This window comes from Arachis ipaensis, chromosome B04 (assembly GCF_000816755.2).
Source record: "Arachis ipaensis cultivar K30076 chromosome B04, Araip1.1, whole genome shotgun sequence".
NCBI classification, from domain to species: Eukaryota; Viridiplantae; Streptophyta; class Magnoliopsida; order Fabales; family Fabaceae; genus Arachis; species Arachis ipaensis.
The window spans coordinates 8,142,286-8,154,901 of NC_029788.2; the positions used below are offsets into that span (position 1 = coordinate 8,142,286).

At 30.7% G+C, this 12,616-nt stretch overlaps 1 protein-coding gene and 1 long non-coding RNA gene across 3 annotated transcripts; one reads left to right on the forward strand and one right to left on the reverse strand.

Moving 5' to 3' along the window:
* LOC107638743 lies at positions 4,270-6,902 on the forward strand. The gene is made up of 3 exons (XR_002360612.1): positions 4,270-4,438; positions 4,530-4,799; positions 6,581-6,902. It is a non-coding gene; the product is annotated as an uncharacterized LOC107638743 (long non-coding RNA).
* LOC107638742 (equilibrative nucleotide transporter 4-like) lies at positions 8,551-12,150 on the reverse strand. 2 transcript variants are annotated; one of them, XM_021120648.1, is made up of 6 exons: positions 11,798-12,150; positions 10,694-10,831; positions 10,421-10,526; positions 10,150-10,317; positions 9,748-9,939; positions 8,551-9,242 (listed from the first exon to the last, which is right to left on the reverse strand). In XM_021120648.1, exons 2-5 carry the CDS (start codon positions 10,733-10,735, stop codon positions 9,902-9,904), a joined length of 354 nt encoding a protein of 117 aa, XP_020976307.1. In that variant the 5' UTR covers positions 10,736-10,831; positions 11,798-12,150; the 3' UTR covers positions 8,551-9,242; positions 9,748-9,901. The 2 variants fall into 2 exon arrangements, with proteins under 2 accessions (XP_020976307.1, XP_016197601.1); XM_016342115.2 differs by having other exon boundaries at positions 10,694-10,835.

The following is a 12,616-nucleotide window of genomic DNA, read 5'->3' on the forward strand; positions in this document are numbered from 1 at the left end:
AATTATATAGTAAAGATATAAGTTTACATATTTTTCTTTTTATGAGATGAAAAAGAGATTGAAAAAAATATGATAAACACTTTAAATAACAATAAAATAATAAAAAATAAATATAAAAAGAATTTATTTTCTCTTCCTATACAATTTTAATATGTATAATAGAGTGTCTCATTTTACGAAAATAGGTGTAAAATCTAGAAGGGAGAGGATGAAGTGAAGTGAGGTGACACGTGTTAATCTGCTATTGGAAGGTTAGTTCCTCGTGTTAGTAGTATCTGATTGGATTATGGGAAGAGGACGAAGATTCTCCCACGATGCCCTCGTTTGTTCGCAGCTTGCATTCCACGAGGAATGAGAATCAGATTGTTTTTTATTAGGTACTTCCTAACATTTTGGGTGTTGGATCTCATATTTTTATTTCCAAATAAACGAGTGGTTCAGATTAATCCCAAAGCACTATTAGTTGACAGATCAGTGGGCGGGATGATGAATCGTGTGGTCATGGTGTACTGTTTACAAGTGCGAATGCTTAACCTATCTATCATCAAATCAAAGCTAGGATTAATTTATGTTCCGTATGGTTCACGTGGCACGCTTTTTTAAATATTGCTTTTATGTAGAGCTATTCTACTTTGTTTTGCATCCATTACATCTTGGTCATGCCAACCCCTCAAGTACAAAATACCAAATACTTGAAGGGAAGGTGGAGAATTACACTTTTGACACAAAAGTAAGAAAATGCACTTGATCAAAAACTTGCTGAAAATTTTTAATTTTTTGGTATGTTTAACAAATTTTCTTCAGTAAAGATAAAGCATTTGATAAATAATAAAAGAAAGCATTCTTAAACATGCAGTAAATATGTTTACTAATGCCTTTGTTAAATTTTATAAATTAGAAAATAAATTATGTATTCAGTTGCTAGGTGATCAGATAGATGATCAAATAATTGGATCGTAAATTGATCTCATAGTGTATATCTTATTTTTTTTTCTCATTTTTAAATGAAAGCGAAAATTAAAAGAGTAAATAGTAATACATAAAGAAAAAAAATTTTGCACCACAACACATAATTATTACCAAAATAAATGTTTATATTAAAATATTAAAATTTTACATACTGAAATCATGAAAATAAAATATAATGTACTAGTCATTTCTCTTTATTTTTTACTATGATATAAGTTTTTCTTTTTCAGTCAAGAGTCCAATAACATCCAATTGAACAAAAAAAATTGAATTAAAAGTACCAAATTAAAGACAAATGAGTGAATAATATAAGAAATTATAACTTCGTACGTGTATAAAATAAAGAGAATTTAGTGATTTATTTTATGTTAAACGATAAAACTAACAACAGTATATTAATAAAAGGATATACCTTTCAAAAAAAGTCACAATACAATTTCAAATATTTTCAAAAATAAACTGTTAAAATTTTTGTTATCGATAAAATGATGCTATTACACAATTTGTTGGCAAAACTTAAAATCAAAAGAAAAATAATTTTGTGTGGGTTAATATAAATTAATTACGTACCAAATAAGTAGAATCGTTCATTTGTTTGTTTCAATATATCAGCATGGACAAGTAAATTAAAATGATTATCCGGAATTTTACGATCATCGACCATTCGACCGTATGTACACTCCTTCTCAAAAGATATTCTGCACATGTGTATAGTCAGAAGATATATTCTGCTTGATTTCTCAATCTCAAAATTTGAGAAAACATAGACCTTCCTTTCTACCAATTCATTCTCAAATATTTTTGTCAAATAATTCTTGATTGAACCATGAATTTTATTGTACTGCAAAATAAATTAAATATAAAAGCTATTAGCATTTACAAAGCTATTAAAAAGAATTGTCTTTGACTTGTGAAATGGTGTACTTATAAAATTAACTTAAAATATGAACTACAAATGTTTATAAGAATTTAATTTTGATGCACTGACAGTGTAAAGTAGTTTTACACATGCATCCAATTACGTAATGACACATCAATAAAAATAAATACCTTTCACATTGACCGCGTGAATGGTCATCCAAAAGAACGGATGTGATTGCACGATTGTGTAAAATGCTTTACACTGTCAGTGCATCGAAATTAAACTCTATTTATAAATTAAACTTAGCATTACTTAAAAAAATTTAGTAAATAAATCAACTAATCTTATCATCTATTAAAACTATTTCTATGTAAGCCGTCTTATTCTTGTCAAACTTGGATGGGATTTTCTATAGCCTTATAATTCTTGTCTTTATTTTCCATACTTTCTCTTTGTATAATCTACTATAGGTGATACTATTGATATGATCGTAGTCAATAGTCATTAGGTATGGAAAATAGGACCCGTTTGGAAAGTTTGAAAAGTAACTTTTTTGAGCTTTTGACTTATGAAAAGTAATAATATTAATGTCTGGTGCAATTTTTAAAACTAAATTGCAGTTTTTTAAGAAACTATTTAGGAATTTATAGAGAAGTTAAAAAAATGACTTCTCTCATAATACTACTATTTTTTATCACATTTTTATTAAATAAGCACTTTTAAAACTAAAAATCCAAACACAAAATAACTTATTTATAAGTTACTTTTAATATAGTCATTTATTGTTTAAGTTATTTTTTTAAAAATAGCTTAATTAAGTTGATTTTCCAAACTAGGCCTTAATACCGTAATTGAGGTATAATTAATACCTAAAATTTTAATTTAATACCTAAAATAAGTTAATTAAATAACAACAATTAATACCTAAAATATTGAAAAAGAATTTTTAATAAATGTGAGAAATAAAAATAAAAAAATTAATAAATAATATTAATATTTAAATGAAAGAATCGATAAAGAATAATAATTATAAGTAAAAATAGTATTTTTATTTTGGAAAAAAAAACACATAAAAAATTATTTAATAATCTGTGCCATGTACATGATAATAAATTGTTCAATAATTCATACTATGCACATGATAAGGTTGAAATTATAATTTTAAATTATTTTATTGAAATTAATTTGAATTGTACTTAACTTATATTATTTACGTTTTATTCCCAAAATTAAAAACATACTATATCTTTTTTATTTAATGATTTTTTTTATTTATACTACCAGTATATATTGATCGATTAGTCAATAATTTTTTTATTCATAGGATATAATTGTACATATAAAAATTTAAGTCACATATATTAATTATTTTTTTGTTATAATTATTTTTTTTTATATATAATTATTTTTTATTCTACAATCGAGTAATAGTTTTTTATTTTTTATATCCATGCATGATTAACAATTTTTTTTAAATGGTGATATTTAATTTTTTTTCTTTCATGTATTTTTATATATTACCAAGAAAGCAAAACCACATATTGTGATTCTTTTTTCCTTTTTCACGCCTTAATCTTAATTAATCAATCTTATGTCCACATAATATAATTAAAATTTTAATCATTCTAATCTATAGATGAATTACATTTCTCTTAATAATTCTATTACTAATCTGAAATACAAAAAAAAGGTGATACATATATCCAAAAAAAAACAAACCTAAAAATAAAAAAAATGAAAAAAATTCATATTAAAAAGTTTAAAAATAACATATCCAAAAAGAATAGTCATAATATATAAATTGAGACAACAATTTAAATTTCTCTAAAACTAACTTAATCAAATACTAATATTAGAACTAAATTATTTAAATAATATTTAATCTATTCTAATACTTAGATACGTATAGATTAGAGTCATTCTCGTAACAACCAACCGAAATAACATCATAAGATCGAACACTTAGAATCCGTACAAATTCAGACTATCTTCTTGTTAAAATTGTCAAACTAAATTGACTTTTATTCTCCTCAATAGCATTGCATTAATGCACCAGAAGGCTAGTAGTTTCTGAAAAAAATCACAACATGTTATAAAATTATTTTTAATACAAAAAGCTTAAGAGAAGAAAATTTAAATATAGTACCAAACTACCAAGTACCAATATTTGAATTGCATCTTCAAGGTTGACACGTGTAAATCCCGTTAAATTAGAAAATAATTAGTCAATAAATTAGTTTTCAATAAAGAAGATTAAAAATGCGAATATTATATCAAATTAGGATAGAGCTCATCGAAATGAGAATTTTGACACTAATTTCAAAGAAAACAGACTAAGATTGGACCAAACGAACCGAACCGGTTGAACCGAGCCCAAACCAGATAGTAGACCCAACCAGCCCAGCATTAAATGAACCCAAGCTTTGTCTTCTCCCTCATTTCAGCAGCAAAAGGCTTCCACGGAGAAGAGAAACGAGAAACACTCCCGAACCCTTACGCTAGTTTCCAAATCCCGTAACTTCTCCGTCCGAGCTCTGATTGCCGCACCGTTTGTGGCCACGTGTCCACCGCGTTGAGCTCTACGTTTTTACCAGAACAATTTTATAGGTAAGTCATTAAATACTCTCAGCCACTCCTTTCCCCCAATTCTTGAAAGTATGGTACGGGTATTGAATTTCTTTACTCTTTGATGTTTTAGGATCCAATTAGCTATCACTCTTACTTATGTGAAGCTTGGGTAAGGTGAGGATACGATAATTCTATTTTAATTTCATTGAATTTGAGTTTTGAGTATTAAATTGGATATATATGTGTTATGAATGTGTATTAGGTTGAGAATAAATAATTGGAACTTGAAATTGTCAATATTGGAACTTGGAAGAAGCTGAGCTTAGAGTTTATTGAGTTTTGAGGGGCTGCCTTGGTTTTAAATAAATTGCTTTGGTCGCTACGTGAAAAATCAGCTAAGGTATGGTTTAGTTTTCTTGCATTTAATATATAATGTTCTATGAAAACTTAGGCTAGATGACCATAAGATAAGTTTGGAATGCAGGTGTATATTGAATGTTTAGTAAATTGTGAATGAACATGCTTGGTGGGTGCTTGTTGGATAATTGGTGATTTGATTGTGTGATGAAGTTTGTTATTTATGTTGATGTTGAAAAAGAATATGGTTGCGTTGTTGATTGTGAGTTTACAAGAATATTGATTGAAAGTATGATGGAATTGTTGAGAAATGAAATTGTCTAATGTTATTGATTGGTGGTTAGTAGAATGGTGTAGAGTTTTGTTAAGAATTGTTGCTGGCAATTGTATTGGTATTGGCAGGTTTGATATTGGAAGGAATGGAAAATTTGAATGAGTATGAGGTTTTAAAAGTTTGCAAAAATTGGTTTTTGAGCTGAACTTCGGCGGGCTATAATTTGGTTTTCGGAACCCCAAACTGATTCCAACCAGTTTTAAATGAAAATTGAATTCGTGAAGTTTATGCCGTTTGAAGAACGGAAGAAAAATGATTTAAAATGATTGAGTTATTCCCGTTGGAAGATTGAATCTATAAACTGTGCTTATAACAAATTTTGCAGCTTTGCTTCTCCAACTCTGCTATTGTAACTTTGCTAGTGCATCTGCCTTATTTTTTTTTGAAAGAACGTACGCCCACGCGTATGCGTGGAGTGGATTTTTGGCGATGCGTATGCGACGGGTCCCATGTGTGCACGTAAGGAGAAAACAAGCATGTCCACGCATACGCGTGACATGAAGTTTACACCCACGTGTACGCATGACAAGGGACGCGTGAGCCATGCGTACGTGTGGCCTCTATTTCAGCAAACATAATTTTAAACATTTTAAACTGAATTTCAAACTTCTAAACCTCTATTTTCATTCCTCTAATAATTAATAATAGTGTTAAACTTGATATTTAGATGAACTTAGGAAATGGGGATAACTTGGAGATGAAATAAAGCTGTAAAGTGATGAATTAACTATGAAATGTTACGGATGATCATGTATGATACTTGACTTGATAATCAAATGAATGATAATGTATGATACTTGGCTTGAAAGATAAAATGATATGAGATACGAGATTCCCTGGGTAAGTACCATGACTTGCCACCATGTGTACCAGGTTGAAAACTCGAAACTCTGTTGACCCTATGACGTAAGGGTGATCAAAAACTATAAATTCCCGAGAATGTTAACCCCCATTGAGCAATGTTGATTATTTGAGAAAAAGCTATGCATATACTCTTGGGGATGCACGTCGAAAGATAGTCTAAGATTTTCGGACTTGTCGGGTTGGCTGGATAACCGACAGATGAGCCTCATCAGTCATAGGACAGGCATGCATCATATGCATACTACTTGAATTACTTGATTGTGCATTAACTGGGTGTGCCTAAGTGTACTTGCCATGCTAAATGTATATTTGTTACTTGCAGTATTTGTAACATTCTTGTACTTGCCTTTATCTGTTTAATTGTCTGTGAAATGCATGATGGAGTTGGAGGTATGGAGGAATGGCAGTATGGAACTTATATTTAAGGTTAAGTTAAGTTAGATTTAGATACTCTTAGAAAACCACCTTTTGTGACTTCTGTTTAATACTTTAAGCTCTATAATCTGAGTGTCGGCGTTCTAGGAATTGCCTCTGGCATTCTCAGGACCTTATATATTATGTGTGTGGCACCTTTACCATACTGAGAACCTCCGGTTCTCATTCCATACTATGTTGTTGTTTTTCAGATGCAGGTCGAGAGACATCTCGTTAGGCGTCTGGACTCCTGAAGTGAAGTGGATACTGGATTATTTTGTTGTACAGAGTTGTATATATATGCGTACTTAGCTTTCTCTCCACATAACTATTCTTTTGATCCTCTTAGAGGTTCATGGAGAGACAGGATCTTGTTTATGTATGTCTGGAATTTTGGATATATATGTATATATGTGTAAATATTTTCCGGCCAGCCTTGGTTTCGCGGGCTGAGTTAAGAGCTCGTTATTTTGTATCTTTGCCGCTCTACTCCTACTTTTGCTATCTTATGTTCAATAGTTATGGTTTTTCTGATGCGCAGTTTAACTCGTTTCTTGAGCGTTGCGCTTTTATTTCACAATTTTTATTTCCTCTATCCTTCAAGGCTCCTAGTGTATTATAATCTTTCTGCTAATACATGTACATATTTTATTTTAAAGGTCGTAACACCACACCACCTCTGTTTTACGACTTAAGCGTAAAGCTCAGTGTAGTAGGGTGTTACAACACGAATTTTTCAAAATTGAACCTAAATTGAGGAAATTCAATCTCATTATATGCTCCACTTCGAATATTTTCGGACAAACGTAGAAAACGTGGAGGAGATGTGACTTGAACTTGACCTACAAAGCTCCTTAGAAACAATTTCCCAATCAAAGAAAAATAACAAATTAGAAAAAAAGAATACTTTGACTCTTAGATTTAGACTCACTAACCACAAAAAAACACTATATGTAGCCATTAGTAGTACAAAAATAATTATAGAAATTAATTATTGTAATATCAATTTACCACTATGAATGTTAGTATCATATTTATGGCAATTAGAATTATAAATTTATGTTTAATTTTTTTATATAATTATAATTAAGATATTTTTTAAATTAGTATAATTATACATTATTCATTAAATGCTAATTGTAATATAATTCTAATAAAGATATTTTTTAAAATAAATTTAGAAGAGAGAGAGAATAGTGCTTTCATTACATGAAAATAGTATTTTCTAAAAATAAAGATATTTTCCTAAATTAATATAATCATACATTATAACTTAAATGCTAATTATAGTATAAATATAATAAAGATATTTTTATAAAATAAACTTAGAAGAAAAAATAGTGCATTCATTTTAGTGGGAAAATGGATTCATGAGGAATCGACACCTCACTTCCATTAGTTGGAGGAAAACCCAGTTTTAGTATATTAAGTAGATAGATTATTTCGTCAAGTATATTTTTTATTGTTTAATATTTGTTTACATATTTTTTTCGTTCCAATTTAAAAATATATGGTGAAAATTTATATTTAATAAAATAATTTGAGAAAAAATAAAAAATATCCATTTTCGTAATAAAACCATTTTATACGGATTTTTTTCTAAAATAAAATAAAAAATATATTATTTCTCCAAACAAATAAAACAGACATTATATACGAGGATACGTTTTTTATTTTGGGTCGCAGGCAAGTTTGCGCGCAGTGCAATAAACTTTGAGTTTTATAGGGTTTGTTATCTCTCGCACTACAAGAAACGTCGTTAAAATCGACGGCTAAACCGTCGATAATATTGAAATTCGACGGCAAAATAGACGACGTAGTTGGTCGCTATAAAACTTGTCGATTTTTCAAAATGCTAATAAAATCGACGGCTTTCATGGTCATCGATAATAATTTAATAAAATCGACGTTTGTTCCGTCTGTACTATTGGTGTGAGAATTTTACATTCTTAATAAAATCGACAACATTGTCGTCGATATTATAATTTAAAATCGACGTCTTCTTTGTCGATAATTGATTCAATAAAATCGACAGCCTTTGTGTCGATATTTAACTCAATAAAATCAACAACACTTTTGTCAATAATATGTTTAATAAAATCGACGACAACGCCGTCGATATGTGAAAAGATTTAAGACAAGATAAATTTTCACAGTAGCCCTTTTTTATTAGTCAACTTAATTCTTAACAAAAGCACTAAAATATTAAACTACAAAACTTAAAAGAATCATTATTACAAAAATTAACTATTATAGTTGAAGGATCAAATTCCTCTAAAGTAAAAAAGTTAATAAGATGATAAAATAATACTCTAATTATCTTGGAATATCCTTTGCTGGCATCATTTACTTGTCCAAGTAACTCAAATAGATAACAGCGATAAATCCTATATAATAGACTACAGTCACACCAGTTAAAAACACCAACCCAAAAGTAAGTCAACTAATTAACTAAACTATCAAATTCCAACCATGAAAAACTACCATTCCATTGCAAGAAAATTGGTACAAACTAGGAACTGTTACCCTCCATGAAAATGATCCTATCAAATCATGTTAGGCCTCTGTGGTAGAAGGAGATTATAAAACATGCAAGAAGAAATTCTTTCCCTTGCTATCAACAGCTTTCTTCCACCCACACCATCCACCATTAACGATTTTTTCAGCCTTCTTCGCCTAGGGCTCAGCATATGTTGTCCAGTTAGAACAGAAAAATCAAAGATTAACGTTTAATCAATTAGCGTTTAATTAACCTAAAGGTTAATGTTACAAAATACGGAACATAGTGAAAATTGAGTGGTAAAGGATGACTTGCCTTGTAACCTTGAAGGCCCTCTAAGCTGCTTGGATTAAGTTTTGCATCATACCAATCACCTTTTTTATTAGCAATGAGTGCCCACATGACACCCCATGAGAGAATTCCACCAATCAGTAGGGATACATTGATTATATATAGGCAAATCATCCCAACCCCAACATAAGTAGCGGAAAAATCAAAGTAGAACATGTTATGCACAAGAAAATAACAAATAGATAAGCAAGTGGTTAAAGGAAATGAAAAACAAAGTACAAATCTATTATTATATAACAATAAACAATTAATAAAAAATGGCATTATTTCATTCAGGATCAATAAGTGCTACCCCATCAAGCTAAGACTAACACTAGAAGGTGAAATGCTTCATCTTAGTTTTTCTTTTATTGGTTTATTATTATTACAATACAAAGTTGGCTAATATTTGACATTCAAGAAGCATATTTTTTAGAGGATAGAGGTTTTGCGAATATATTTACATGTCCTTTATTGAAATAAGTGTTTTAAACACTTCTTCTGTTTGATACTTTGATTCATCAATAAGATATAGAGTGAGTCACATACTTGTTCTTATAGGCCTGTAGACCAAATGTAGGGAAGCTTGAAAATCCGCAATCATCACCAGCAGTGAAAACCATTGGAAGAAACTCCATAAAAAACTCCATAAGAAACCATCAGTGAAAAGCCCTGAATGCTCACTTAGCTAGCTCTGCGCCTTCTAGAGTATGGAAACCATTGATAAGATTGGCTGTAAACCTGAAGAGAAAATACAGAAATAAGCTAAGATTAAATTACTTCTAAGAAATATTAAAATGAAATGACATATCCCCTAGTAACAAAATCCATCCTTAAGATGAGGCAAACTTAAAATGAAATGACATTGCTGATGTAGCACTAATTGTGGTAGCAACTGCAATTTAAAACCATGTTGGAATTGAAAAGAAAAGAAAAGAAAAAGTGGACTACAGATGAGGGTCTGGATGCCAGCGGCTGCAAGATCAGCTGAAACAGTTTTTGCTCCTTCTGATGCTGCTTTTGATCGGTAATACTTCACAATTGGTACTTTGGGAAACACAAATGCATAGAGAATGACACAAAGAAGCTCAAAGAATGTTGTTATGGCAAAGAACAGAACTGCAAATCAAAGGATCAATAAAAAAGAAAGAAAGCATGATCAGTGATTAGTAGTTTAACTAAATTTTTATGTTCCAGAGAAGTTATGTTAGTTGGAATTTACATGCTCCTTTGCGAAGACCATCTTTGGAGTTTTCAAATGCAGCTTTTGTAATTAACCTCAAAGTAGAAGTTAATGCACCTGATGCTGCTCCACCAGCAAGGAAAGACTACAACAAAATCACACCACATAAAAAAGCATGCAGGAGTTAATGGGATTATTCAACACATTCAAAGACACAAATTTGTTTACAGAAGAAAATTTTTGTCGGTTAAAAAAAGAAAGTAACATTGTGAGGAAAGTTATAGAGAGCAATTTTGCAATGGTGATGTTGACCTGAAGCAACTCAGGATGCATATATGAAAGGTCTCCCACCATTCCACCTTGGACATGAGCATCTGCTATTCCAAATGCACCACTTACTACACATACCAATGAAAGTTCCAATTCTTCCTCTACCAGATGTTGCTAAATCTATCTACAAAAGACATAAGCAAAAATCATGTTCTGACTTCTGATGAATTAGAGTGTAAGGAAAGTTCACTGACTATAATGATCAAGACTTACAACTAACACCAAAAGAGTGGTTGCGAAGAAAAGAATGTATCCAAATGTTCACATATACAAATTCTAAAATCACAATGAAATTATCTCATCAACTCATTACATGTTTAAGCTACAAAGAGAAAATAAACTGCTCCATGTTGTTAAACCGATAACCTTTTTAGTTCTTATCAATGCTTTTAAACCGATAACCTTTCTAGGTTTATTGAATGATATTTTTTTTTCATGGATCGGATTTTACTTTCTATCTTTTATTTATTTGTTTTGTTCCAACAAAATACACACCTAAAGACATACAAATTAGTTGTCAGAAAAAAAAAGATTTTAGTCACTATAACCCCAAAAGGACCAAGACACAATACAAATACAACAGAATACCAAGGCACAATACAAGTTAGTTGTGCATACATTATACCAATCATTTGTTAGAAAGAAGTTTACATAAATCAAATTTTTAGGTCACTCGCCTTTGTTTGTTTGGTATATGTCCTAATAAGTTATCCACGCTTACTTATCAAAGTGTTGAAAACTTTCAAAAGAAACTTTAGCTTACATAAGCCACCAGCAATATTACATTTACTTTAATTAAGCTAAGTGTTCCATAATGTAAAGCCTATGCTGATCAAACATAGAAATTAAATAAAAAAATTCCATTCAGGCATTTCTCCGAACATGTGGTGTGCAGAGTTCAAAACAGTAAATTTTAGTTCAATCTAAGCAGCATTCAACCCAGTAATTTCAGAAAGATACATCCAACAACAATTTCAGTCCAGAAACACAAGTTTAACAAACCTAAGCCTAACCAAAATTTCTAAAAACAGAATTAAAAAACAGTGAAAATAAAGAAAAGAAAGACAGGGAATAGGGGAAGGGAACCTGCATTGATGAAAGGAGGAAGAAGAAAGGAGAGGTGGTGGGGTGGTGGTGATGTCGCGGTGGCACAGAAGGTCGCCGCCGCTGGTGGTTGCTTGTCGGTGCTTGAAGACGCGGACAGAAGGTGACTCCACGAACAGGGGTGTCGCACGCAGGAACGAAGAAATGGAGAAATGGGGAAGAAAGAGAAGAAGGAAGAGAGAGAGGGTAGGCGATGGTGGTCGCCGGTGGTGGTGTCGGACGGAGGCAGTGGTGAAGAGGAAGCGAAGTCAACCAAAGGATACCTAGCTTGAAGAATACCTAGCTTGAATTTGGGGAAGTTTGCGTTTCTGAACTTTGGAAGCGGGTGCTGACGCGAGAACTTGTTTTTTTTAGTGATAAAAATCGACGGCATATTTGTCGATTTTAATTAAAAAAAAAACAACACATATAGGGTCTATTTTATAGATTAAATTTACATCATCCATTCTATTTTAGAAAGTAATCAAGACCGTTCAAATTTATCAACGGCAAAGGTGTCGATATTTTAAATAATAAAATAGACCCTATATTCGTCGATTTTAATATAAAAACAACACATATAGCGTCTATTATATAGATTAAATTTAGACCGTTCATTCCATTTTAAAAAGTAATCTAGACCGTTCAAATTTATCGACGGCAAAATTGTCGATATTTAAAATAATAAAATCGACGCCATATTCGTCGATTTTATTTTCGACTTTTGGTTCGCCTATAATATGACGATAATAGGGAAATAAATTAACGCATTATAAAAATATCGACGACTAGGCCGTCGATTTTAATATTTTTATTTTTAAT

Coding starts and splice junctions, on each gene's coding strand:
- LOC107638742 (XM_021120648.1), bottom strand. CDS start 10,735: ATGGTGGGAGACCTTTCATATATGCATCCTGAGTTGCTTCAG. Junction 10,527..10,693: donor TGCATCCTGAGTTGCTTCAG/GTCAACATCACC, acceptor ATTTTGTTGTAG/TCTTTCCTTGCTGGTGGAGC. Junction 10,318..10,420: donor TGGTCTTCGCAAAGGAGCAT/GTAAATTCCAAC, acceptor TTTGATTTGCAG/TTCTGTTCTTTGCCATAACA.